Below are 27,066 nucleotides of genomic sequence, written 5' to 3'. Positions count from 1 at the left end.
TCTGTATTTAACAAAAGCCATTTAATAAATTAACACCCAAAACTCCAGCAGCTGAGCTGGCCCTACCAAATCTGTATCTTTATACATACAGTAAACAAAACCAAAATCCCAGTAATACCTATCAGAAGTCTGTGAAAGAAACCTATTGAAATCAATCCTACCTCAAATACAAACCAACCCATCCAGAAAATTAGCTTCACTCAAAAAACAATTTACACAGAGTTAATTATACCAAGAAATAAAACAAGATGCCATGTACCAGTAATGAATATAGTAGTGAAGAAAAAAAAACCACACTTTTTTATTTATTTATTTAAACTAACTTCTTTTATTAGCTAGAACAAAAGATTTTGCCAGGACTGTTACAACAACTTCTTCTCCTTCTGAAATATCCCTTCTCATTCCCAAATTCCTTTCAACTTCTGAGTTTAAATCCAAGCAAAAAGCAAAATTCGTGCACTCGTGCATTCGATGCTCGTGTCAGATTCTCTGTTTCCCTCCACATCTTCTTACACTTTCAGTCTTCGCGTTGTCCTGTCGTGATGAGTTTGACAGAATTGGTAAATGTTAAGAGAGGATTTCCCTCCCCCTCTCCCTTCCTCCCTCGCCCTCTCCCTTCCCCCCTCCCTCCCCAGAGCTGGTTTCCTTAGCGCATTTCACTCAATCCCAAGCTAGCAATGATGCACGCTCACCACAAGGCTCACAGCTGCTCGGCTAAATTCGGCTATTATCGGTTAAACTCGGCTTTTGTCGGCTGCATTCGCCTCTTCGGCGCGGCTCGGCTCGCTTCGGCCGAACTTGGAGCCGCTCAGTGCGTTTCTTTCTTTCTTTCCGTGTATTTCTGATCTTGGTTTTCCTTTCTAGCTTTAGAATAAAAAAGCAGCAGTAGTAACTTTCAGGCTACCTGGGAGTAAACCCAAAACTATAATGATTTAAAGAAAACTATTTATTCCCTGGGAGCCTGAAATTTTCTACTGCTGCACGTGACACAGAGCTTTTACTCCTTCTCATATATAGTTTATATTTTATACTTTCTGTACCGCCCTTTTCTCCCTACCCAAGGCGCATGAGCACACTGCCGCCATTATTGGGAGGGGCAAGTGAGTGCCGTCCCGAGACGCCATCTTGGGTGTGGCGTAAAAAGTAAGGGTTTTTTCTCTCCCCTTTCCAGTTTTCACCCCCTGCAGAGGCAGGAAAACTGCCTTGCAATCAAGTACAAAACGTGTCTGGCAAGCCCAGGATCCCAGCACCCATTTCTCCTGGATTTCCTCTCCGCAATCTTTGGTACTGGCAGAAGCCACCCCCGGCCGAGCCGCCATCTTTGTTGTGGTACCCTTAAGCATCCCCATTCCTCACACAGGCGTTTCTCTTGCCGGCTGCCTCAACCCGGTCCCGACACCGATCCCGCGCTCTCAGCGCCATTTTCTGCTGCTTTTCCCGGCGGGAGAAAACGGTTGGCGGGGTCAGCGGCACCGGAGCCCCGCGAACAGCGGCAGGGAGCGGCGGCGACGTCTCTTCCGGAGTCCTGCCGCGGCCGCCATCTTGTGTGTGGCCGGAGCCCGGCCCGGTTCATGCAGGGTCCTGCTACGCGGGCGCTTCGCCATCTTGAAATGGCAGCAGCTCTGTACCGTCCGCGCCTCCGCCGCCCGCCGAAACCGGCCCCGCCGATGTCGTTCTTCCCAGCCACCGCCCCGCACGGCGGCCGCTCAAGCCCGGCCACGCCCCTTTGCTCTCCTAACTGTGCTTCACAGCTCCCCTCTGTGCACAGTACCGCCCTGTGCCCACAAGGCGGCAGCAGCGCCCCCCTGCCCGGGCCGGGCTGGACGCGCCTTGGGGCAGGCAGGGAACGGAGGCTGAAGCTGCCGGAGAACCTTTTGTATTTATTCCCTTCGGGCCCAGCAGCTGTTCCTACAGTTTAAGGGCATTTGATTGGTTCATTCCTAGGTAAAAACGTTATAACATTGGTTTCAAAACGACTACGCATCTCTAATCAGAGTTTCCTACATTCCTGTGTACAACAGAACGGATAGATTCTTTCCAAATCATTCTTTCCAAATGGTTTTAGAGATAAATTCCAAATCTTTGCCAATACCTATAAAAACGAAAAACTTGACAGGTTTTGGTGTTCTACACCCACCCCTCCGTGTGAATTTTCTGACAGCTTTTGGTCTCTCTGGGGGAGAGTAACCCAGCATGACCCCCCCTCATTCCCCACTCATCTGCTCCTCCATCACAGCCTGGTGTGACAGTGTTCACAGGACTCTTAGGATGCGGGAAGAGATGAGGATTTGACTCCATGTTTCAGAAGGCTTGATTTATTATTTTATGATATATATTATATTAAAACTATGCTGAAAGAATAGAAGAAAGGATTTCATCAGAAGGCTAGCTAAGAATAGGAAAAGAAAGAATGATAACAAAGGCTTGTTGGTCCACCATCCACAAACTACAGCACTGACACCGTGCCTATCTCAGTTTGCCTACTCAGAGTCTGAAGAGTGGCATCTCATCACACACTGGGGCTGGAAAGGCACAATATAGGGCAGGAATTATTTGGTCCAGTCTGAACTTTCACCTGCATCCCAGCCCCATGAGGAGGCTTGGACCCCATTCCAAGATATCAGCATGTCAGGGGCCAGATGAATGGAGAGATTAGAGAGGGGCAGGGGATGCTGGCAAGATATTTATACTGAGGATACAGAGGGAGCGATCTGTGTCGCTCATTGCCAAGCAAAGAAAATAACAATTTGGGCAGGTTTGAAAAGCACCGAAACCACAACAGGAAACCCAAATTGTACAAATGCAGATGTGAGTGGAAAAAGCTCTTGAGCTGGTGGCTCTGACTTTCACCTCCACTAAAAATAAACCTGCCTTATTAGGGGCAGATGGAGGCCAAGATAAAACATCTCTCCCCCCACTCCCCACCATGTTTTTCCATGGAGGGGCTCTTTTGTGTGATGCTGGGTGATGTGGCTTTCTGGGGGTAGTGGGGATGGATGGCTTGGCCAGAGGCTTGTGTTGGGTTTTGGAGAGGATCTGGGAGGTTTAAGGGTTTTGGGGATGTGTGTCAGGTTTTCTGGAGGAGGGTTGCTGGGGTTGGTGTGATTTAGGGCTAGGCAATGTAGGGTGGGGGGTGTGATGAGTTGTAACAGCCTCTGATTATAGTAAGGGCAGCCTGGCAATGCCACATCCTGCAGCACAGAAGGAACAGGGAGGAGCAATTTGGGGTGCTGAGAAAGGGAGGGATTGGGGGCTGGGATTACAGGGAGCAGCAGAACTCCTCCTGGGACCCCAACATAACACAGGCTGGGCTCCTCGTCCCCAAGCCTGTTTCCCCGCTTTGGACCATGCCAGGGTTGCAGCACCCCATGTTTGCGGGGAGGCTGTGGCAGACAGTGCCAGGTTTGGGTGCCCATTGCCCCCCTGCTGCTGCACCCCAGCCCCCTGAGGATATTGTGGGAGTTGCTTCACTGTCACCCTGGCAGTGGCAGCAGGGCCCAGGCTCCTCTGGGCCCAGTGTCTCCACACCCGCAGCAGCCAGGGTTGTTCACGCTTGCAGCCTTTGCACCCCCAGCCCCATCCTCCTCCTCCTTTTGCAGGGATGCAATTTGGGAAGGGAGAAATCAAAAAGATTTTGGAGAGAGAAGGGAGCAGAGCAAGGGGTGGGTTGAGCACCAAATTGTGAGTGTATCTCCAGCAGTGGCACAGCAGCACCTCAGCACTTACCCTGCTGGGGACACCCTCATGGACCCCCTCAACAAGGCCTGGGTTATGGGGGTCACATGGCATGAGCTGATCAGTCTTGGCCCCCTTAGGGTAACATGAGGATGTGATGCTCATTAGGGTAACATTGGGGGTGCCCCAAAAGGGTCCCAGGAGGGAAAAGACCCCTCAGGGTGCAGATGGACTCAGAGGGGCTGCTACCGTGTCAGGGGTGGGGAGGGGAAGAGTGGGGTCTGTCCAGCCATGGGGGGAGGTGATGAGGACGGTGGCTGGGGCAGGGGGGTTGGCACAGGAAGCAGTGGCAGTGGAAGCACTGCTCCCAGCTCCCCAGATGCGCCCGTGAGATAGGGCAGCAGGAAGCAGCTGAGGAGAATCCTGGTGCTGGGAACAGCCACTGCTGCCTGCCCAACACCGCCTAGGCCCAACCTCACTGTCTCTCCCCACTCTGGGTACTACCCAGGGATGTTCCAAATGTCCCAGCCTCTCCTCTGCAGGGAACAGAGATGTCCAGGGTTTGCCCTGAAGAAGCAGCTGTGACTCCTCATGGAAATATATGGTTCCCTCTGGCTCTGAGGGTGAGGGAGACATGGCTCTGCTCTTCACAGGGCTTTGGATGAGAGGAAGTGTGGGGAAACTGAGGCATGGACAGTGACTGAGCAGCTTGGCCACAGTTCATGTCACAGTTCCTGGTTCCCTTCCAGAGAGATGAGAGTGTTCCTCTCCCTCCCTTGAGTACTCTGGAACAAGGTAATGCCTCATGGTGTTCACTTGGTCCCCAATGATCACCAGCAGGGACTGTCCTTGGTGCTGCCTCCAGGCTAGGTTGGGCTCAGGCTGAGGGGAGGGTCCTGGGGCTAATCGCGTGCACAAACAGCTGCACATTCCCCAGGGCTGGATCAGGTCTCCTAGTGACATGGCTTGGGGGGGCAGGGCACCTCACTGCTGCTTTTTGGGTGTAGATGCCACTCCTTTTCCCCCCCTAATTCTCTGCCATTTGTCTGCTCATCCAGCCCCATTCATGACCCATTACTGAGCCTCTGGCATTGTCTGGCTCTGTCAGAGGGTCCCTGTGGTGGGTGAAGGCGGTAAACTGAGGCACAGATCCTCAAAAAGAAGCCAGGCTCCTTTCTGCATGGGCTGTGGACTAACATCCATCCATCCATCCATCCATCCATCCATCCATCCATCCATCCATCCATCCATCCATCCAATCTCCCAGCTCCAATTTATAATCTCCATTGATCCTGAAACACCCCAAATCTGGGACATCGCAGCTCAATATAGGGGAGTCACTGTGGCTATGGGGACCCCAGGGATGGTTTGTCAAACTACACAGGAACCTGTCAGCGCATTCTCTGCATGACTAATGGCCAGAGCAGGGCCACAATGCCTGTCACTGCCTGTCCTTGCCTATCTTGGACTCGCTGTCCATCCAGGAGCACTTGGCCCCAGCACAAATTGAAATGTCAAGAGAGCTGCCACACAGTGTTCAGCAGGATCACCAAATGGTACTGGACTGCCTTCCCATGACCTTTGGGATAATGTGGGAAAGAGATCCCAGAGCCCTTTAAGAAGCCAGAATCCCTTTTTTCCCTTGAGTTTCCATCTAGATTTCTTCTCCAGTACCACAGCTCCCTCAAAGTGCTGCTGTGGTGTGCCATGTGGGTGCCCAAGATGGGGATGGGGGGGGGGGGGGTGGCTTGAAGCATCTCCAAAAATCTGTAAATTAATCTCTGAGTTTTTGTTCGCATTTGGGCTGAGCCAGAGCAAGCCAGCCAGGTCCCTCAGCTTCCCTTGCTCTTGAAAGATCCTGAAGGTCTCTGAAGATCCCTGGTAAATGGGATTTATACCTCAGCCCCATCTGAAAAAAAATCCAGATGACCCCTGGGGAAGAGCCCTTCTTCCCTTTGTAGCTGCCTTGGGCAGCCTGCCACATCTCCATTCCTCTCCTCTCCCGTCAAATCCCTGCCCTGCAACCAGGGCTTCCAGACAGCCCCCAGCTTCCAAAACACAAGAAATTCCTCCCAAAATGCTGGTGGTGTTCCCCCAGGACACAGGGACCCCCACACTCGCCCTCCCCGCCCTGCAGCAGCCAGGCCAAATCTGGCCATTTGCACTCCATGTTACATCCCTCACATCCTGTCACCTACAGTGACTTATTTCAGAGGGGAAAAAAAATCAAACCAAACCCAAACCCAAGGGGCAGATTATTTTGGGGTGGGGGGAAGCAGCTACTTGTGAGGCTCCCCAAGTTTTGAGGACCTTTGCAGATATTTGCAGCATGAGCAAATCCCCTGGAATTAAAAATCTGTTCCCAGGAAAAGGAGAAAGGTGGGTAGGGAGCAATAGCTGAGCTGTAGTGATGTACATGGTCACCCGTCCCACAAGGGGCTTTTTGGTATCATTTTGGGGTGCTTGCTGAGGTGAAAAATCCCAGCTCCTGCTTCTTCTGCTGCTTCTTTTCCTTTTCATTTTAACAAAACACCCAGTGTGGGCCCTTTCACCACGAAATCATCATGCTCCAGAGCATGCCCACTCCCTTCCTCCCCCATTTTCTGTTCTCCACACCAAGAAATCCACTCCTCCTGCAGCCACTGCATAAGGACACCCCAAACCCGGAGCTGACACCGCAAGGGCACCCTAAAAGCGCCGCTTTGTCCCAGTCAAAAGTGAAGTGACCCATCCGGGCGAATGAGGGGTTGTGACACAAACTTGGGGTGATCATATAAAAGCATTCTTGTGCTCCCAGCCCTCTCGCACACTTGGGGTATCCCAGGATTGGAATGACTCCCCCTGGAATACGGCGGCAGCGTGGCCGTGGCGGTGGCGGTGCGGGGGGAGGCGCGGGGGGAGGTTGCCTTGGCCACGCATCCCTCTGTGAATGCATGACGTGCGCAGGGCTGGCGCCAGGCTGTCTGGGGCCGGGAGTTAGATCAACACAGCTGGAGGGCCCGGGCCACAGCTGGGCAAAGGCAGCGGGTCCCGCCGCCCAGGCAGGGCCTGTGGGAACCGCCGCCAACAAAACCCCCCTGCAAACAAAAGCTCCCCTCCCAGTCCCTCTGAAGCCTTTCAGCGCCCCCCCCCCCCCCCGCCATCCCTTGGGAAATGAGAGGGGGTGTATGGGAATAAGCAGAGGCTGTACGCTGCTGTTTTGTATTGAGGGGAAGTCATAAGAAGGATTCAGGTGGTGGTCTGAAAAGAGTTTCTAAATGTTTTGTAAACGTTTTAAAGATCTGTGTTAATTTCATGAAGTTTTACAGTAATAATTTATTTTTAAAAGATGTTTAATTCTTTTTTAACTTTATTTTGTTCGGGTTTTTTTGGGGGGAGGGGGGGAGGGAGTTGGTTAATGAGGGTAATTATGCATCTTCCCAAGCTGCTATCCTTTACACAGAGGTGATTTCCCAGGAAAGTCATAACGAGTGAGGTGGGGGGTTCGGGGAGATGGCGGGGGGGGAGTGGAGAGAAAAATAAAAGGTACAAAAATAATCCAAGCACAAAGAGTGTTGGATGCGGCTTTCAAGGTTTTTTTGTTGAGTAGCTCATGGCTTGGGGGAGATGTGGGAGGAGGGGTGCCCTCCAGCCTGCAGTCCCCAGACCCCTTTGGGGGTGGAAATAAACCCCAGCACTACCAAACTGGGATCTGGGCAGATCTAGAATAAATCGCTGCCGTGGGCAGGAGTAATTTGGTCCAGGTCCCTGTACCCTCAGCCCCCTGCCCCCGTCATTATCAGGGACCCCTGGGCCAAGCAGGCTCCCAGAGCGCCTCCCTCCAACCCTCTTGGCTGTAACATTCCCTTCCTGCACTTTCATAACCAAGCCCCCACAACAACCCCATAACTAAATCCCACCAAAGTCAATATTTGGGGGAGAGAGGATTTTTCCCTTAGGCTCATCCTGACTCGCCGTCGGGGTGTTGCAGGGCTGTCGCTACTGCGGGACCCCTCCACGTGCCACCCGCTGCAGTGACACCCACCCGGGACCCCAGATCGCTCCAGCTTTGGGCTTTTTCTGTGGACATTCTCTGATTCTGTAAGTTTTAAGGCAGCTATGGTAGAAGGGTAGTTTCCTTCATATCCTGCCCGCCCGCTCCCCCCCCCCCCCCCCGCCGCCAATCACTTCTGCTAGGGATAACCCCTTTGCCTATAAATCTCGTCTCCCACCTCCAAAATAAAAAACCTTCCAGGCTTCTCGCAGGCGCTGACCTAAATCTGGTTTCTCCATCGTAACCTCAGTTTTACCGCAATTAATTTTTTTCTGCTGGTCACAAGATAATTCCTGACGCCAGAAAGTCTGGAGGTCAGATGAGAAGCGGATTGAGGAAAAGGGCGGCACTAATTTCCTTAAAACAGGGAGGTTGGGAGGTGGGAAACCCCATCGTCCTGTCTAAAAATAGGGGCAATTCACTGGGAAGGGGAGTGGGACAGTTTCGGGGTGCTAGGGTTTTGAAGGGGTTAGGGGGGATAATCCCCAAGAGGTTTGGCGGGTCTGGCCATGGGGAGGGGGACCTGCGTGGTCGTGTCATCCCCCGTCGGGCCACCAAGGGTCAATCTGGGGGGCTGGGGGGGGACCGGGGGGGTGAGGTAGAGGGGTTTAAGACTTCATTTATGTGTAGGGGTGGAGTTTGATGCTTCATTGACCCTCGGAGGCGGGGTTTAGGGATCGTTAACATAAAAGGGAAGAGATTAATGGTTATTTTACATAAAAGGGGGTTGCGTTGATCAAAATTTGCATGTGGTGGGCGCGGTCAAGCGGCGCTGCCTATATAATGACGGCGCGCGCGCGTCCCGTTTTCCCCGACCCTCTCCGATCACCAGCGAAGTACGAAAGTTGGGGGTCCAGGGGGTGAGAGTCAAAGCTCTCAGAGCCTCCCCTCTTTGGCGGTCTGGTGCTCGAAGGTCCCAGCAAAACCTCCGCTGCCGCGACAGCCCCTGAGGCTCCTAGGCATCCTCCCGTCCTGCATCTCCAGACCTGCTCTGAGCCCACCATGAAAGCCATCAGCCCGGTGCGATCCGTCCGGAGCTGCTACGAGGCTGTTTGCTGCCTCTCGGAGCAGAGTTTAGCCATCGCCCGGGGCAGCCACAACAAGAGCCCGGCCTTGGAAGAGCCCATGAACTTGCTCTACGATATGAACGACTGCTATTCCAAATTGCGGGAGCTGGTGCCGGGCATCCCTCAAGGCACCAAGGTGAGCCAGGTGGAGATCCTGCAGCACGTCATAGACTACATCTTCGACCTCCAAATTGTGCTGGAGGAGGGGTCCAAGGGCCGCGACCCCTCCTCCGAGGCCACCCTATTTTCCCTTAAGGTAAGGGTCGCTTCGGACTAGGGGCTAGGTATGTCGATTTGGGGAGAGAGGATCTGTTAGGTCGGAGGTGATAACAAGTCGGGCTGGGTCCCCGAGTGTGTTGGTGGGGAATGGGGAGGAGTGGGTGGGGAGGAGTGGGGACCACCCGCTGCCGGGGTAATCTTAAGCCCGTCCCTTTTCTCTCCAGGCGGCTGAACTCGCCTCAGAACTCCGCACCAAAGACGAGAGAAGTTTGTGTCACTAACGCCACCTCCACCAGGTGAGTGTCGCCTCCGATCACCACCGCCACCATCATCCGCAGCCCAGTCCCCCCCTCCCCATGTGCCCACAGCCCAGGTGGCGTCCTGGGGCCTCCTCCCGCCCCCAGCATCAAAATCCCCAGCCGGCCAAACCGCAGCAACCCATGCTCCCCTCTCTCTAATTTCCCCTCGCCCCAGTTTTTCACCACGCGCACCCCACCACCGATACCGATCCAAATAATGCAGACCAGTGCTCCCCCTTTCTGCACTCCCCCCCAAGTCTGCCACCTGAACTCCAGCACCAACCCACCCCCAGCATTCCCAGCCGGGAGCCAGATACAGTCCCCGAGAACTTGGTTTCCTGGCTCCCACCCTCTTCCCAAATTTCCATCCCCAACTCCACTTACCACCGCACTAATTACCACTATTATTTTTTTCTCCTCCCTCCCCCTCTGTTCTCTCACCTCCCTGTGCCAATTAGCAAACAGGCAGCGAGTGTCGGTTCCTGGTTCGTTATCAGCCGGAGGTAAATAGCAGCTTCCTCCGTGGCGCCGGGCTGTCTGCGACCTACCGGCCCCGGCATCGCCTCCCCCGGGCCCGGGCACCGCGAGTGGGGAGCGGCTGGTTCCGACCCCCCCAGCCTTCCACCGCCGGCATCCCACCCACGGAGCTCAGCATCCCAGTTTGGGACCCGAATTCCCATGAGATATTTTTAATGATGGACTGATGATGAAGCGGAGGTTGTCTGTATATTTTTGGATTATAGCAGCGAGTCCTTTTTTTTAAAGGTGTTTAATGGGATGGCGGGGTGGGGATTAGGGGGCTTTGGGGAGGGGGGAACAAACATTCTTGAGTATGAACTAAACTGTCTGGGGCTGTGGCCTCGTGTATTGTGGAGCTCTATACTAGAGTATAACTTTTTCTACCTTTTGTGCAGGAAGGTGATTTTCTGCGAATATGCCTTGTACTTGCTTTATAAACTTTTTATAAAAGTTATCATTTTTGCATAATAAAAACCAGATAATTTTGATTGGTTTTTCTCCTTCATCGCTGGGATGGAAGGAGCTGGGGTGTACCTCTGGGTGGGAAAACCCCCTGGGGGGTGGGAGCCTACCAAACTTTGATGGGAACTTCTAGGGTTACAGTAGGAATCTCCATAATTGTGTAATAGCATTGAAATGTCAGCTCAGGTATGGGAGGAATTAACCCTGGGCTCTCGTTCCTGGCCGAGGTGGCTGCCAGCTAGTTTGTGTGCCGCTGTGCTTACCTGATACTGAAAGAGTGAAGATGGTGCTGCAGCCCCGGGGACCATCTAGAAGTGTAGCTGGAGCCCTGGGAAGGAGGGAAAAATACGCTTTTTTCCACTTTTAGCCATGTGAAAATAGGCTGATAGGTGCTATGATACTGGATTTGAGCTTCTATTGGGCTGGAAGGGGTGATGTTGCTCCCCCAGGATATACCACATATGGGTAGAGGAGTTTTTGGACTGCTTTTGCTGCCCCAGGTAGTATTGAGAGAGCAGCCCCTGCCTGGCCCGATCTTCTCGCGTCAACACTACAGGGAAGAGGTGTTGGGAGCAAAAATGCTTTTCCCTCTCCTTGGGTAATGCTGTGGTTTCCCTTTGGCCCGGGAGCAGAACAGATGTGACCCCAGGCTGGCTCAGCTGTGGAGCTGGATCATGCTCCCTGGGGAAGGTGTTGGCCTGCCCAGGATGAAGTTAAATTGACTTCACCCCCACCTGTAGCACCATCATCTTTATTCCCTATGCTGGGCTCTGGTTTTGCTGCTGTGGGCTTAGCCAGGCATGATGTGGATCCTGCCCCCTGGCATTGGGGTGTCCCCAGGGTGCTCCAGCGTCCAGGGGTACATCATGGGAAGAGGAGAAGGGAGAAGACACAAGGGTCTCGGAGCACAGAGTGATACAAAGCTTTGCCCTAACACACTGGCTTCAGACTCTACCCAATGGAAGAACAGGAGCTTGGGGTGCAGCAGGCACCTGCCAAATGCTCCTTGTCCATGGGCATTTCCACAGAGAAAAACAGCACGTGGAGCTTCCAAAAAGCACCACCTGGTCCAACTGGATCACCAGCCCTGGGAACTTTCCTCCCTCCTCCCAGCTTGATGTCCCCAGGCTCCCCAGGGACGGTATCCTCCTGCACCTCTGGATGGGGTAGGATGCGGTGACATGGGCTGTCCGGGCATGGTGAGAGGCAGGTGAAGGTGTCCATCCAGAAACCACTGCATCTGGGAACAGAACTGCTGTTATGCTCACAGTGAAAAAATTAGCTTTTGCTATCTCCACTGGTTTTTGGCTCTGGAGGAAAAGGCAAGGGGTGGGTTAGGGGTGAGTGTCTCCACATTCACCTGGGTGTCATGGTCCTCCAGCTGTGCCAGTGCTGATGTGCCAAAGAGATTTAAGTGGGATGGGTGGGAAAAGCATCCTGGGCATGAGCCAGGGGACAGGGATGAGTCTTGGTACCTGGAAGGTGGAGCTTCTTGCAGCCTGAGCACTCCATCCCAGGTCCTAATGGGTCCCTCATCAGAGATGATGGTGGTGGAAATCCTGGACTTGTGGGAGCATTAGTGAGCCTATTTTGGGGCAGAAGTTACTTGGAGAAGTGGGGCTAGGATAGGGTGGGAGAAACCAGTCCTGCTGGGGCCTTTTGGATGGAAATGACACTGGGGAGGTGGAGGGGGACTGCAGCCCTTGGCGACTGGAGGTGGCCCCTGCCCCTATCCCCTCTCAGGCATCAGGGCAGGGGATTCCCGAGGCCAGGGGCTGTGGGGGTTCGGCTCTAGCTCCCAAGAAGCCTCCCAGGGCCGCTACCTCCTCCCCCGTGGTGGATGGATCCCGGCGCTTTGCCCGGAACAGCTACCCCGGCATTCCCAGACTCTGGCACAAGCCGTGTTCAGACCTCACTAGTTCCCTGGACTGGGCTGTCAGTGTCCAGTGCTTTCTTTGAAACGCCTCTTAAAAAATAAAAAAAAAAAATAGGACCCCCCCCCACAACTAAAAATAACTGCTGGGACTGGGATTTACCTCAGGGGGTTTGATGGGATGATTTACCCCGTGGGGCAGATGGGATTTACCTCGGGGAGAAGATTTACCCCATGGAGCAGATTTATCTTGGCTGTTGTGGGATGCCGATGCTTTCCTGGAAAACCCTGATTAAAAAAAAAAAATTAAGTAAAGAAACCGGGAAAAACACGCAGCTAAAAATAGCCGCAAGGGCCGAGATTCACCTCGGGGAGAACAGCTGGAACGAGAAAAATGCTCCTGGCCGAGTAAGCCCGGCGATACTTTTACCACCCCAACTACACTGCAGGGGTGGAGAAAAGAGGGTGAAGAGGGCAAAAACTAATACCGGGGGGGTGAGTGGTGAAGGTCGAGCGCGGCCCCGCCGCGGTGCCGGTGGCCCGTGATCCGGCTCGTTCGCCTCTTGGCAAGCGACGGAGTCTGATGCAATCGCTGCGCTGACGGAGGCGGCGGTTCCCACCTGTATTTGCCATTGTGTGCCCGGAGCTGTTTGCAGGTGTTTGCTGGCGCCGCGCTGTCTGAGCCGCACTTCCCTCCTCCTCCTTCTCCTCCTCCTCCCGCTGCTGCCCCGGCCAAGGCCTGGCCCCGCGGCCCCCCCGCCCGGCTCCGCGCCAGCCGCGCTGACACAGATGCTGCGCGCACACGCGTGACCTTGGCCAGGCGCGCTCACGCGGGGAGGGGGGTTCTGGCCGCTGAGCGCGGGTGTGCACACGCGCGTGTCTACTCACATACACTCACTGACACGTGTGGCATGAGCATATTCACATGTGTGTCCATGTATGCACACATGACTGTGCATTTGCACACACCTGTGTGCACTTACACACGTGTTTACGAACACTGACACGCATGTGTAAGTGCACGTCACACGGGCAGATGTGCATACGTGACTGTGTTCAGTTACACACAGCAATGTGCACTCACACATGTGTATTCAGATGCTGACACGTGTCCAGGCACACTCACACGCATGCATGCATTTACATCCATGCCCATAAATACTTACAATATGCCTACGGGCACTGACGTCTGTGCACACTTAAAATACAGGCACACTTATGTGGTGCATGTATGCATACGTGAGTGCACTTACACACGTGCCTACACACGTGTGCATGTATGCACAGGAGGGCTCATCCTGCAAACCAACCTGCGTAGGGGCTCAGCACCCCCTTGGTTGGACCTCCCAGTGATGCTGTGGAATTAGAGGAAGCTGTTCCTGCTCCCTCCCCACCCCGATGGAGACCATCCTCCGTCGTGGTAGCCAACCCGCTTATTCCTGTCAGCCCTGGTCTTCCCTCTCCCACAGGTGACATCAGGGCTTTGTCCCACGGTGGGACTGAGGCTTCACGCATGTCCCAAAATCTGTCGGGGACGAGGGAGGGTGGATCCGCAACGGCGCGGGCCCCGCAGCCGTGACTCGCTGCTGCCGTCTCCAGGGCAGAGGAAGAAGAGCCCGGGTCACCGGGAAGGTTCTCCCCTCGGGAAGATCTGGGATTTCAGATTTCCTCTGGTGTACCCTTGGAAACGACCAGGATTTGCCCCGATGCCTATCCCGGCAAGATTTGGGATCTCTTCTGCTGTTCTCCTTGTGAAGGATCAGGACCTTCTCTGATGCCCTTTCAGAAAGGACTGGGACCTTCTCTGTTGCCCCCATTCCAGGCACAGGGATGTGTGGCATTGGGCTGTGGGGGCTGCTGACCACGTGTGCTTGCCTAGTGGCCCATAACATGCTCTTTGGATAGTTGTTCCCCCCAGTCTGGGCAGAGCCATAGGGCAGCATCACCCCTTATACCCTCTCTCTCCTGGGAATGTTCCTTGGGGAGGAAAATTAGGGAATGGGATCTCATTTGGGGTCCACAGCCCAGCTTCAGCCCCCTGCTTTTGGGATATAGTCAACCTCCTCCTTGTGCTCTGCATCCTGATGAGGTCCCTCACCTCCAAGCTGAATATGCAAAAGAAATTCCAGATCCTGAGGTGAGCGATGGTGTGGGGGCTGTACCCCTAAGCCTCTGGTGGTGCTCTCTTGGTCTGTGCAGAGATGCAGCAGCCCAGGTGTAGCGCCACTATTGCATGTGCTGAATCTGCACTGGAAAAAACAACATAATTACTTGTTCTTCGCCATCAGCTCTTCACCCTGCTTTTGGGGTGCAGTTCAGACCCTCCCAAGACCCTCAGGGGAGAAGCTAGGAGAGGTCTCCTGGCTCCTCCTCTCACTATGGCCAGAACAGTGATGGGATCTTTCACCTTGCTCCAGGGTGAGGAGGCTGTTCAAGGGGCTGATTAGGGGTGCTTCAGGCCATCCACGAGGTCATTCCAGACCTCTGTAACATGACAGAGTGAAATAAATAGTCTCCAAGGTCCTTTCCAGAAGCTGGTGCAGGGCCTGCCCTTCTGGACACCTTGGTGTCACAGGAAGATACAAATCTGTGTCTTCCAGTATGGGAGAGGACTTTGCTGATGGAAAGCCATGGCTGTAAAAGGCTTATTGAGCAAATATTGGGTAGTGGGAAACATGCCCTTGACTCACAGCACAGCACAGCTGAGGGGATGAGGGCCAACAAGTTTTTGCACCTTCTGGGTCAGCCCTTGCCCCAGTGAGGTCACACTACCAACATGTGTGGATGTCACCTCTGCTTTGCCCAAACTGGAGGATTTGAGGACACAAGCTGCCAGGCCCACCCCATACCCCAATGTCCTTATCCCAAGAGTCATCCACTGGAGCGAGCCCAAGGCAGGCAATTGACACAAATTTATCCACGCTGCTGGTCATGGCCTTGTCTTTGTGCACTGGGATCAGGACAGCTTTGCCTTCTTCCCACAGAGAGGGAGAAGAAGGTCTGGGTGGATTGATTTGCCAAGCTCAGCCACACTCCTGGCACAGGGGTTGCACTGCCCAGCTGGGGTAGCGTCGCTGCTGCCAGGCCTTTTGTTCTGCCTCAAAGTCTCGCACGGTGGGAGGCAAATGACTATCCTTGATCCAAGGCTCCTGGCACATTTTTAGGTGCCTCTCCCAGCTGAGTGTCCTTCCTTGTCCATAGCAGAGGCCATGCCCAGCATGTGTATCCATCTGTCTGTATTCCAGGAGGCTTCTTCACACAAAAGTCCATCTCTGCACATTATTATCCTTATCCCAACCTGAGCATGAAGTTGGCTCTTCCTGGAGAGGAGAATGATGGAGAGAAGAAAAATGGAGAGGAATGAATGGGTGGAGGCATTTGTCTCCATTACCAACCAGGTAATGGAGACAAATCAGGGAATGGAAAGGAACCAGGGGACAGAGACAAACAAGGTGATAGAGAGGGACGAAGGGAAACCAACTGCTGTGGCTTGGTTGCTTCAGCAGAATTAAACCCCGGCCTGTCTCAGTAGCTGCGGTGGCCTTTTACTGGTGCCAGTAAGGGTCAGAGTTGCCCTCGCTCGGGAGTTTGCCATTGCCTCGGTGATTCCTGTTACAGCTGCACTCTGAAATACCCTGTAGGCCGGCTTGGGTGCCCTTCATCCCCTTTTTCTCTCTCCACTTATCCAGGAAGACCTGGTGCATTCATTCTAAGGACATGGGTGGGGTGCATGTGGAGCAATGGGTGGCAGGTTGAATGAACTATGAGTGAACCAGGGGCCAAATCTCCTCATGCTGAGCCCCTCTGAGATCCCTGCCCTCCACCAACAGCACTGTCACCTGTCTGCAGGGTGGGGAGGTACCTGACAGCCTCTGGCTGGTGGAGGCCAAAATTTTTGTTTTAAATAGAGGTGGCTCCCTCTCCCCTACCCTGGGTTGCTGTAACTGGGGATAGGGATGGGGGAGCGATGGCAAGGGTGGGATAAGGATGAGAAGATGAGGACTGGGGCTTGATGGAGATAAGAGATAGTGAGCAATGCGGGATGATGGGGTTGGAGGGTCGCAGCCCCCGGGGTGGACCCCACCAGATTGATGGGGGGGAGTATCTTCGAAAAAATAAGTAACAGAAAATGTATCCTAGTCCTGATGCCCAACGCAAAAGCCCTCCGCCCCCAAAACAGGCACCCCTATCCCCAGCAGGTGGTCTCAAGAAGGTCCATCCCCTTATTTGCATCGATGACCCCACCCGCCGCGCGGCCACTTTAAGGTCCCTCCCGGCCGCAGCGGAGAGGCGGGGCCACGGCGGCGACAGCCAATCAGCACGCGGCGTTTTCCGCGGGAATTCCGAATTTCGCGGCACGGGTTTTGGCGCTTAAAAAAAAAAAAAACCGGAAAAAAAAAAAAGAAAAAGAAAAGAAGCGCTCGGGGCCGGGCGCGATCGGGCGGGAGTGGAGCCGGGCACGGGGGTCCCGGCCCAGGCGGGGCCGCTCTCCGGCCACCCCGGCCCCATATGGCCCCAGTGCGACGGATTTTTGGGGCCAAAAGCGAATTTTCCGCCGGTTTCGGCGGCATCGCCGCCGCATTCGTCTCTGCGGGTTTTTTTGGGGGCAATTTGGGGACCGGCCGGTGACATCGCCCGCCGGAACGCCTTCTCGCTCCCCCAAAATGCCCCGGCTGAGATTGTGACCCCCCGCTCCCGGCTACAGAATCGCGGGGTGCTCCTGCCCCCTTCCCCGGGCCGGGCTTCTCAGAAAGGACTTTGCAATGCTGCGGGTCCCCAGGGGAGTGTCCCCCTCCCCGGGGAGGGGGGGTACCGCCCTCCCGCCTCCCCACCGCCACCCGAAGAAGGTCATGTCAGTGATGGTCTCCTGTGATCCGGGGGCTCCCAGCCTGGGCAGCCCCCCGTTATCCGCAGGCTGTTTCACCCAGGTCTACACGCCAGCGGCTGTCAGCGCCCCCGCTTTGCGGGGCGGGTGCCTCTGTGACACCCCCCAAGGTCCCGAGCTCAGGACCCTCTGTTCGGCCTCGGCGGGACGGCTGCCGGTAAGATGTCTGCATCCCGTCTCTTTCTCGGGTGCTGCTTCAGGGGCACGGGAGGCTAGGGATGGTGCTGGGTGGGAAGCAAGGGGTAGGTGGCCTCAGCATGTACAGCCCCCCTCTCAAATTTTGCAGCTTATATTGGAGTTTGCACCCTCTAATGTGTCTTTCTGGGGGTGGGGGAGGGTGAGGTCTGAAATCAGAAGTCGCAGAGAAATGGCTCAGATGTTTCTCAACTTCCCCTCGCCCCTGCGTGCCCGGGGCTCCAGCTTCCGCTTCTTGGCCTTTTTCGGCCTCATTGCCCTTCTCCAGCTTGCAAAAAGTCCGGGTTGTGCCTCCACACCCGGTCAGCAATCCCAGGCGCTTTGAGAAGCCCTTTTTATGGTGGGGAAATGAGGAATGGGTACAGGCAGAGCCCCTGTCTGCTGTGGGCAGGGGGCACCAGCCGTGCCCACTGGCTCTCCCCACTTTGGAGCTGTGACCCCCAGAGGTGACCCGGGCAGGTGGGGGGACACAGAACAGGGGTTGCTTTCTAAGCTTGGTTTCTTTCTGTGGCTACAGTGGGGCTGGCAATGTCAGATTTTTGGGAGGGGTCTCATCCTCCATGGATCACCCCAAGGCTTTATAGCTCAGACCCTGGTGCTGGGAGTTGGGTAGGGGGTTGCTGTCCCATATCCCTGCCGCCAAGCCACGGGGTCATGGTTGTGTTTATAAAGCTCAACACTAAGCTACAAAGCTACCCCTAAACAGAGAAAGTGAGGCACAAGTGAGGCTGGCCCCGTGCCCATTGTCAGGGCACATAGGAGGCTCTGCCCAGCCTGTCCCTGCTCCCGGAGGGCCCCCTCCGAGTCGTCGGCCCCACCAGCAGCTGGCATTTAATTCCTGCCTGCTCCAGCCTGGGCACACATCCAGCCCTCACTGTGAGCCTCTGTTTTCCTCAGTCCTGGGAGGGATCCCAGACCCCACTAACACTGATTTAGTGTTCCCAAAGCTTGATTTATTTATTTATTCCTCTCCCGCCCCCTCCCCTTTTCCCAATCCCTGATGCTTGGTGCCAGCTGGGGACATTGCTGCAGCGGAGGGAGAGGGAGTGTCTTTGCATCCCGTTTGTACCATGGCTGGGGGGCTGGATGCGGCTGTTTCGAGTTCCATCCCGGGGGACTTTGGGACCACCTGTCTCCTCTCCGGCCTCTTTGTCTCCAAACTGTGTGAGACATCCTGCATTGCCAAGGTCTGTTGTTTAAGAAGACACCATCATTTCTGCCCCCTCCCTTAAAAACACCCCACAGACTCCCAGTACCATTTCTGTGGGTGTGCAGAGCTGGTTTTGGGCTAGTGGCCCCTTTGTTATCATCATTATCACCCACTCCAGTGCTCAGGGTACTCCTTCCTGCCACCATCCCCTAAATGTGGCTGGGGAGTGGCCTGGGGGGTCTTGTGTTACACTTGGGACATGAGGTGCTTGTCCTTAAGTGACATCTGGGAGAAGAGGTTTTGGGCTACCTGCCTCTTTGTCATCACCACCATCATCACCCACACAAGGAGATGTTCCATGTGCTGTTGCCCACAACCATCCCTTGAGCAGGGTCTGGGGGCTCATGTGACAACTGGGGACACGACACGCTCCTCTCTCCCCCTTGGTGGCTTTGGAGAGGCATTCCCCCCTGTCCCCACTTCCTGCTGCCATTATCCCGGTTGTGGTGCTGAAGATACTGTTTCCAGCCCCAGTATGGCGCTCAAAGCCCTGACAGCTGGGGTTCCTGCCGCACACACCCTGTTTATGGCACAGCCTTTGTGTGCAGGCAATCAGATACCAGCCTTTCCTCCCAGTTCCCAAGCAGGGCAATTGCAGCCGCTCCTAACGGCTATGTGCCACATGAGTGATCTGGGATCACATGGAGGAGCCTATCACCCCACGGGAAAGCAGGATGGGTTGTCTCTCACCGTCCAAAAAAGCCTTATGTTTACCATAGTCTCCAATTTGAGGGTTCTGGAGTAATTAAATGTGTTTTCCTTCAGGGAAAAATCTGTATTTTGGAGTGGTTTTAGCCCATGCCAATCCCATCATCAGTGTTTGCCCATGTTTGGTCTCTACAGGGGCTTAGGGCTATGCGAGAGCACTGGAGAGAGGGGTGTTTCTGCCATGGGATCCCAGCTCCTCACCCTGAACAGGGACAAGAGTCCTCTGTGGTTCTGAACAAACTGGCAGGCCTGAGCCATCTGTGCAAAGAGCACCCAAGACTGGCAGCGCCTGTGGGTTGTGGGAGAACCTGCTCAGCAGCACCTCAGATTCTACAGGGGTGACATAGTCCCATCCCGCCTTGATCCCATCAAAGGGTTTTCTGCATAGGCAAAAGGGGGGATTTTTGGGGGAGGGATGGGTGGGCAAGTGGTGATTGTGCTGCTGCCCTTGGAGAGGCTTCTTTGGCTATGGCTTTTAAAACTCCTCACTACTGGGAAACATCTCCCAGGATGGGGCTGTTGGAGGGGATGCAGATATTGGCTGCACCCTAGAGTAAGGGAGCAGCGCCTGGGCTGAGGGTACTGTCTGCTTCCCCAGTGCACGGTGGTCTCACTGTCTCCCAGATCTGGGATCAGCCTCCATTCCCCTGTCTGCCTCTCGTGCACTACTAGCCCTCAGCCACCTCAAGGCAGTGGGGGACCCACCTGTGGGGGTGTGACCCAGCAGCCCCTCAGCACAAGCAGCAGGATCCTGGAGTGGCCCTTGGCGCCCAGCCCCAGGCGCTGCGTTCCCACGCCCCCGGTGAAAGAGGGAACGGGGGGAGCCCTGTGAAGGGCCGGGCAGAGCCCGGGCAAGCCCGGAGAAGGCAGCGGATGCTGCTGAAAGGAAGGTTGGCAGGAGAAGCCCTCCGCGGGGGGGCTGAGGGATGCTCTGATGCTTGGGCTGGGCTCAGGGTGTAGCCCCTGGCGCCAGGGCTGGGCTCAGGGCTGCTTGGCAGGCAGAGCTGGCAGGGGGCCCAGCCTGCCCCCTCACTGCCTTATATACACCTGAAATTTTGGGGTCAAGCCTGATTTCCCACCACCATATTGCGTGTAGATGGTATATTCCCACATCCTGGAGAGCCATGGATGGGGGCTGGCAAGTGGTGTGGGGTGGTCCTGCCACGTCTTGGAAGGGGTCTTTGGGTGTGGTCCCTGTTCCCCTACCTACTCTGGTTCATCTTCCCCCCCCCACCCTTTCCCCAGTGCCGGTAGGGTGCTGGGAGCCTCTCGCTGTGCCCCTCTCAGCTGTTGTGTGCCTAGTCCTGCCCAGCTCGGGGGATGGCAGCTGGGTCACAAGAGGGAGCCCCTTGTCCATTGTCCCTCGCTGGTGGGCCTCAGAACTCAGGGTCCTGCCGCTGTCTGAGCCCACTAAACCCCCAAAACTGCACTGGGGAAGCAGGAGTCCCCTTTATCCCCTCCTACCCATGGGGATGGGGGATTCGGGGGCTTTGGAGGTCTCTGGAAACACCAGGACCTGCTGTGGGTTGCTCTTTGCCTCAGTTTCCCCATGACTTGGGGTAGGTGGGGTGCAGCTGATCTCTCCAACAGTGATGGCAACATACATTGGCCATGGCCATCCATGCTGGAGAAGCAAGGGATACCGGCGGGGGGCAGGGTGCTGGCAGATGGATGGGGTCTTATCTGAGGCAGGTGTTTCCCATGCGCTCAGCATTAACTGTTGTGGTGCCGGCAGCTGCGGGGCAGATCTGGGGCCACGAGGCTGGGGTTGGAGGCAAGTTCACTGGGAAAAACCTGCTAGGGGAAGGGTGGGAGGGAACAGATTCCCACAGGAGCTCGGGACCAACCTGGCTCCCTGGGGGGAGGAAAACAGCCCCTGGCGCCTCTCCCACCAGCCCCCTCGGGTGGGAACGAGGCCGAGGTGCCCAACCCTTCCCTGCACAGTGCATTGTGCTCCCAAGGGAGCCGCCGCCGTCGGAGCCGGCACAGGGACCTGGGTGCCATGCGGGACGTACTGGGAGGGACCCTGTGGGACAGCCCGGCCTGGGAGCAGGTACTGCTGGGGGCTTGGGATGGGGCTGGGGGGCTTCTTTTTGCTGCTGAGCCAAAGCATTCCTCCACAAATCACCCTGCGCGTGTTTGTGCGTGTGAAGGGGTCTTGGGGGATTTGTTTGTATTGGTGGGGGGGGGCGGGGGGATTGGTGACAGCCTCCAGTTCTCCTGTGGATTTACTCTGCTGTATTTTTCCCTGGGGCCCTTTGCCCAAGTGCTGCTCAGGGTTCCTTGAGGGGTTTCAAGGAGCTGCTTGCCATGGTGAGGGGACAGCAGGTGCAGGGATGTTTGTCTCCCCTCCCAGAACCCAGCATATTTCCCTCACCCCAGTTTCCCTCCAGCTGCGTACACGTGTCCAGGGGTCCCGGGGGGGCTGAACCCAGCTGGTCCCAGGTGTGCTGGTGGCAGCTGGGTGCCCTCGGCTGCCTCAACCATGACCTGGTGGGAGGGGGGAAGTGAAATCCTGCCCCCCAGTGGGCAGGGTGGGAGGGTGAGAATCTGGCTTTGGAGCTGCTGCATTCCCAGGGGTCAGCACATGGAGCCCTGCCAGGAGCTGGGGGTGAGGGGGAATCCCGGTGGGTTCCCTTTGACTTGCCAGGGTGTGCAGGAAGTCATGGAAGGTGACAGGACCCCTTATCTCCTCTCTGTCCAGTTCTCCCAGTGGCCTCTCACCTCACTGCTGGGTGCTGCTGTGCCCCTTCCCAAAAGGAGTATTGCAACTGGATGAGCCTCTTGCAGGATTCCCTCACCCAGGATATGGCACCTGGGGCTTGGCTGATGGCCCTGGGGCAGTGTGGGGAAATGAGATGGGTGTCTGGCTTGGCCACAATGCAGGGTTTTCTCTCATGCTCCAGGCCAAGAGGAAGCTGGACCTGGAGGGCCCTGAATTTCGGACGCCCAAGGGGAAGGGCTGGACACTGGCACAGGTCCCCAGCCCCAGGAGTAAGTGATGTGGGGTGAGATGGGGCAGGGGAAGCTGGGGGGAGCAGACTCCACTTCTCTTCCCTCTTAGAACCATGTCCCCTCTAGCGCTACCTCATGTCACCTCCTGCCCATATCCCACACGAAGGAGAGGATGGGGGGGGTCTCTCAAGTCCAGCCCAGTGATACCTCCATCCCACGGGCCTGGCTAAGGAGAGGATGGGGAGATCTCTTCTCTCCAACCCTATATAATCTCTGTCCCAAATCTGACACTAAAGAAAGGAAAACGTGGCCTCTGATGTCTAGCCCCATGTTACCTCCATCCCACATCCAAATTAAGGAGAGGATGGGCGGTCTCTTTTTTCCCCACAGCCCCCAAGTCTCCTGGGGAGAAGACTCGCTACGACACCTCACTGGGGCTGCTCACCAAAAAATTCATCCATTTGCTGAACGAATCTCCCGACGGTGTTGTGGATCTGAACCGAGCTGCCGAGGTGCTGGAGGTCCAGAAGCGTCGCATCTACGACATCACCAATGTACTGGAGGGCATCCAGCTCATCCGCAAGAAATCCAAGAACCACATCCAGTGGATGTAAGTGATGGGACACAGGGATGGGGCAGGGTGGGGGACACGTAGCTTGGGGACACATGTAGGGTGTGCTGTGCCATCACTCAGATGCCATCTCCGTTGGCAGGGGGACAGGGATCTTTGAGGATGCAGCAATGGTGGCGAAGCAACAAGTGCTGCATGAGGAACTGGCCGAACTGACTAGGACAGAGAGGATGCTGGACCAGCTCGTGCAGGACTGTGCCCTGCAGATCCAGCAGCTGGCTGACAATGAGTCCAACCAGAGATATCCTTGCTGAGGGAGATGGGAGGGAGGGCAGTGTCTTGGGCATCTCTCTGAGCCCCTTCTCCTCCAGCTGTATTCCCCTGGGCTTGGGGGGTGCTTGGAGGGATGCAATGGTTATGTCCTGCTTGCAGCCCCTCCTTTTCCTATACCTAGTCCCTGTCCACGCTGGCATATGTCACCTACCAGGATCTCCGTGCCATCAGCAGCTTCCAGGAGCAGACGGTGATTGCCGTGAAGGCTCCCCCTGAGACGCAGCTGGAGGTGCCAGACTTCAGCCAGGTGTGTGTGGGTGCTGCTGGATCCGTGACACGCTTGATGGGTCCCTCTAGGGTATCCCAAGGACACAGCCTAGCATGACCCTGGGTGGTTTTGGGGTGTCTCCATGGGGCTGTTTGACTCTGAGCTGGTCCTTCAAGGGTTGCAATGCCCCAGTTGGATCCCTCATGGGTTGGGGCTAGTGGAGTTGGATATGGGTGACCTTCTGGGTGTCCCCCCTGAACCTTATTCTGCCCTCCCAGGAGAACTTTCAGCTCTACTTGAAGAGCACCAACGGCCCCATCGAGGTGTACCTCTGCCCAGAGGAGATCATGGAGGAAAGCCCCAACAAGGACCACCCTGTACCCTCTGCTGTCACTTCCCCACAGGACCACTCTGTACCCCTTTGCCTGACAAACAGCTCCCCATCAGCCACACAGCCACTCCACCCCATCTCCCAGAGCTGGGGCAGCACAGGAACTCCTCTCTCACCCCCATCTCTGCCTCTCCCAATCCAGGGGGGACCCAGCTCACTGCTGGAGATGGAGCCTGGGCTCCTGGGCTCCCCTGCCCACCTTCTGCAGCAGACAGAGGATCAGCTGCTGTACACCCCCTCCCACCTGGAGCTGGGACCCTTCATTGCTTTCTCGCCCCCCCTGGAAGAGGATGACTATCTCTGGGGGCTTGAGGGCGAGGGTGTAACAGACCTCTTTGAGACATATGACCTGGGAGACCTGCTGAAGCACTGAGTGTCCTCCAGTCCCCATTGCCTTTGTTTCCTCCGGCCACTTGTGTCCTGAGCATGTGGAATCTGTGGGGTGACTGGAGAGATTGGGGTATGTTGGGGAGTACTGGGTTTTCTGAGGACTGGGGGGAGAGGGGCCTTGTGTTGCTCACCCAGTGTGGCTTCTCTGCACTTTCCTGGGTTGGTTGTCACCTCACTGGGCTCTGAGAGTGCCTTGTGATCCATCCAGGACCCATTCCAGCATCCCCCAATAAATCCATGGGGCACCGATTCCCACCATAACCTCCCACCACCCTGGGCATGCTGGTAGACTGGGAGTGCCTTTGGGTGCCCCACATGGGTTAGGGGTGCCCTTGGGTGGCAGAGAAACTTCGTCCCAGAATGGGCTGTGTCATGGTTTGGGGTCATTCCAGTTGCTCCTCAGTTAAACTGCTTCTTCACAGTCACAACAGGTCATTTCCAGTGGCATTTTCCCCACCACGGCTGGAATAGCTTTAAAAAACCATTGAGGCAGCAAAGCTGAAGTCATCTTTGGGTGAGGGAAGGATGAAGCTCTGGCAAATCTCTAGCCTCATTTGGAGCCATATTCCCTGAGGGGCTGCAGCCCCTCTGCCCCAGTGCACACCAGCTCCCTCCAGCCTCTTGGAGTTGCTGGTGCTGGCAGTATCAAAACTGGAATGTACTGGGAACAGGTATGCCTGGGGGAGGCAGAGAGGGGCTTGGGAAACAGCTTGGGACAAGCCCTGGGACATGGGTAGGATAGGGCTTTTAACTGTAGCATTCTTTGCTAAATATCTGTAATTATTGCACTGTATTTATCCGGGTTCCCCCTTTGGTGTGGGGCTGGCAGGGCTGGGAGGGGTTGGATTTGTCAGTGGGTCTATTTAAGTTGTCCTTCCTTGGGTTGCTGGTGCTCCTCTAGGCTCAAGAGATGGTGTGGGTGAGAATATTTTGGCCTGGATAAACTTGTGGCACTTGATGTTTTCTGCCCAGGAGGGGTTGAAATAAAATAAAATTTTGGTTTTATAAAGGGCTGTTTTCCTCTAAGCAGCAAAATGTTGGAATGGTTTGGCTGGAGAGGGGAGCTGAGCTGGTTTTGCTCCTGTTTCAATGGCCGTGTTTGGGGCTTTTTAGCTGGCCAGTCTGCTCTGTAGGCACTTGTGGAGAAGGGGTTGGAGATGAAGCTTTGACTGGAGTGAGGAGAATGAGTCTGACCTGCTCAGATTGGTGATTTCCAGCTCAAATCTGGCTGGATTGAGCTTTTGCCTGAGCTAGAGCCCCTCCAACCAGGAGTGTAGGAAAAGTCCCACCAAGGCTGGGGTTCAGCTCCCTATGGATCTTGGGGCTGGGTGGGCTTGTGCACCCCAATTTGAGGTCTGCAAAGCAAGATCCTGGGGGAGCTGTGTCCATGTAAGGTCCTTCCCCATGTGTCTCCTGTGACCTGGGGATGCCACCAGTGCTGGTGGCAAAGTGATGGTCAGTGGTAGCAGATGATATCCTGTGGCATGTGGTGGTACCCTGCAAGGATCTTTGAGTCATGAGGAAATGTATATATTGTCCTAATGAATATCTATATTGTATTTGAATATATATCTGTTACTAATAGAAAAAGGGGGAAATGTAGTGAGAGTCCTATGTATTGGATTATTGGATAAGTGGGTCCTAGCTATTCTAAATGAGTCACAGCTGCGAAGTCCTTAGTTGGGCAGCAGCTGTGGCTTGTAAAGATAGCTGGGATAAAAGGGGTAGGGTCGAGAGTCCCGGATGAGCCCCTTTGGAAGCTACGAGGAATTGCACTACAGAGAACAGAAGCTATGGACTCTTTAAGAATATAATAAGAACAATACAACAGTACCCGGGTGATTTCTGGCGGTACCCGGTGATGGCTGATGGTACCTGGTGATGTCTCGTACCCGGGATCGTGGCACGTGTTGGCGTTGCATAGTCTGGTGGTGTGGAGGAGGAGAGCCCCGGGCCAGGTGAGCAGGCCGAGGGGCACAGAGGCCACATCCCCCGTGGGGATGAGTGTCCCACCGCGCCAAAGGGGATCCCCCTGGACGGTTTGTCCCCGCCCGCGCAGTCCCCAGGCCAGCCAGGAGGTGGCAGGGCCACACCGGCCAAGGGACCGCAGGTACCCGGGGGGATCGGGGGCTGCCTGTCTGCTCCGAGGCTCTTACCCCAAATCCCTGCTGCTCCAGTCCTGCCTGGGCTGCAGCCTTTTAACCCTCTGCCTGCCAGAGCCCTGCCGAGGGCTGTCCTGGGAGCTCGGCAGATGTTGGCTGCTCCCAAACGGGGGGAGGATACCCCAAACTGTGGGCTCGCCTACCTGCCGGTGCCAGAGAGCTGGAATCTTTCAAGCGTAGCTGTTCACCCAAGGCTTGTGATGGCTATTCCTGTACCCCAGTCCCTCTCAGCACCTCAGTAACAGTGTGTTAGAGGAGGACTTGGGCTGGTCCTGGGTAGGCACATACCTGTTTTACTGAGCCCCACTCCTAGCTCAGTAAAAGGGTCGAGGGTCTGATTCACCATGGGAGAGCAGTGCAAGGGGCATGGGGAGGGGTCTGCAAAGCCCCATTGCACTCATGCTGGCCTCTCTAATGGCAAACCAGTCACAGTGAGGCTTTTTGCCCCTTTCTGTTCCAGTTTGTCCACAACCCCAGTCCTGCAGTGGGATTTGCTCAGTGTCTGTTCCACCTAATTGCCTGCACCTGAGGTGCCCTGGCTTCCCCATCCTCCATGAAGAGCAAATAAACAGGAATGGGACACCAACTTCAATTGAGAGGTGGGACAAATGAGGGGACGGGAGAGGGAACAAAGAAGTTGCCTCCAGCGGGACAAAAAGCCAAAGGCTCCAGTGGTTATCCCCTGTCTAAGGTTTGTACCCTCACGGTCCTAGGAAGGGCAGGGTGGGAGTGACCTCCAGTTAAACCGGTGTTTGGAGCGGACTGGGCATAATCCTAAACCATCACTGTGTGTGGTCTCCATCTCCTACCAAGATGGGCAGAGGTGGTTGCTGGGGTGCCTGGGAGAGGTGAGTGCTGGGGTGAGGTGGGTTCCGGGCGGAGATGGGTGCTTGGGTTAGGTGGCTGCTGAG

The 27,066-nt window shown here is 55.5% G+C and overlaps 2 protein-coding genes and 1 long non-coding RNA gene across 4 annotated transcripts; 2 read left to right on the top strand and 1 right to left on the bottom strand.

Moving 5' to 3' along the window:
- Window positions 1-297: 297 nt before the first annotated feature.
- Window positions 298-1,708, bottom strand: LOC131093228 (uncharacterized). 2 transcript variants are annotated; one of them, XR_009115548.1, is made up of 3 exons: window positions 1,357-1,708; window positions 693-864; window positions 298-534 (listed from the first exon to the last, which is right to left on the bottom strand). It is a non-coding gene; the product is annotated as an uncharacterized LOC131093228 (long non-coding RNA). The 2 variants fall into 2 exon arrangements; XR_009115549.1 differs by having other exon boundaries at window positions 693-860.
- A 6,825-nt stretch (window positions 1,709-8,533) lies between these two features.
- Window positions 8,534-10,062, top strand: ID3 (inhibitor of DNA binding 3). The gene is made up of 3 exons (XM_058040322.1): window positions 8,534-9,031; window positions 9,219-9,290; window positions 9,752-10,062. Exons 1-2 carry the CDS (start codon window positions 8,711-8,713, stop codon window positions 9,273-9,275), a joined length of 378 nt encoding a protein of 125 aa, XP_057896305.1. The 5' UTR covers window positions 8,534-8,710; the 3' UTR covers window positions 9,276-9,290; window positions 9,752-10,062.
- Window positions 10,063-16,910: 6,848 nt separating this feature from the next.
- On the top strand, window positions 16,911-23,976 carry E2F2 (E2F transcription factor 2). The gene is made up of 6 exons (XM_058040345.1): window positions 16,911-17,189; window positions 22,052-22,139; window positions 22,491-22,710; window positions 22,814-22,972; window positions 23,137-23,251; window positions 23,491-23,976. Exons 1-6 carry the CDS (start codon window positions 16,911-16,913, stop codon window positions 23,974-23,976), a joined length of 1,347 nt encoding a protein of 448 aa, XP_057896328.1.
- Window positions 23,977-27,066: the final 3,090 nt, after the last annotated feature.

This window comes from Melospiza georgiana, chromosome 24, assembly GCF_028018845.1.
Source record: "Melospiza georgiana isolate bMelGeo1 chromosome 24, bMelGeo1.pri, whole genome shotgun sequence".
NCBI classification, from domain to species: Eukaryota; Metazoa; Chordata; class Aves; order Passeriformes; family Passerellidae; genus Melospiza; species Melospiza georgiana.
This window is presented reverse-complemented; position numbering and strand designations above follow the sequence as displayed.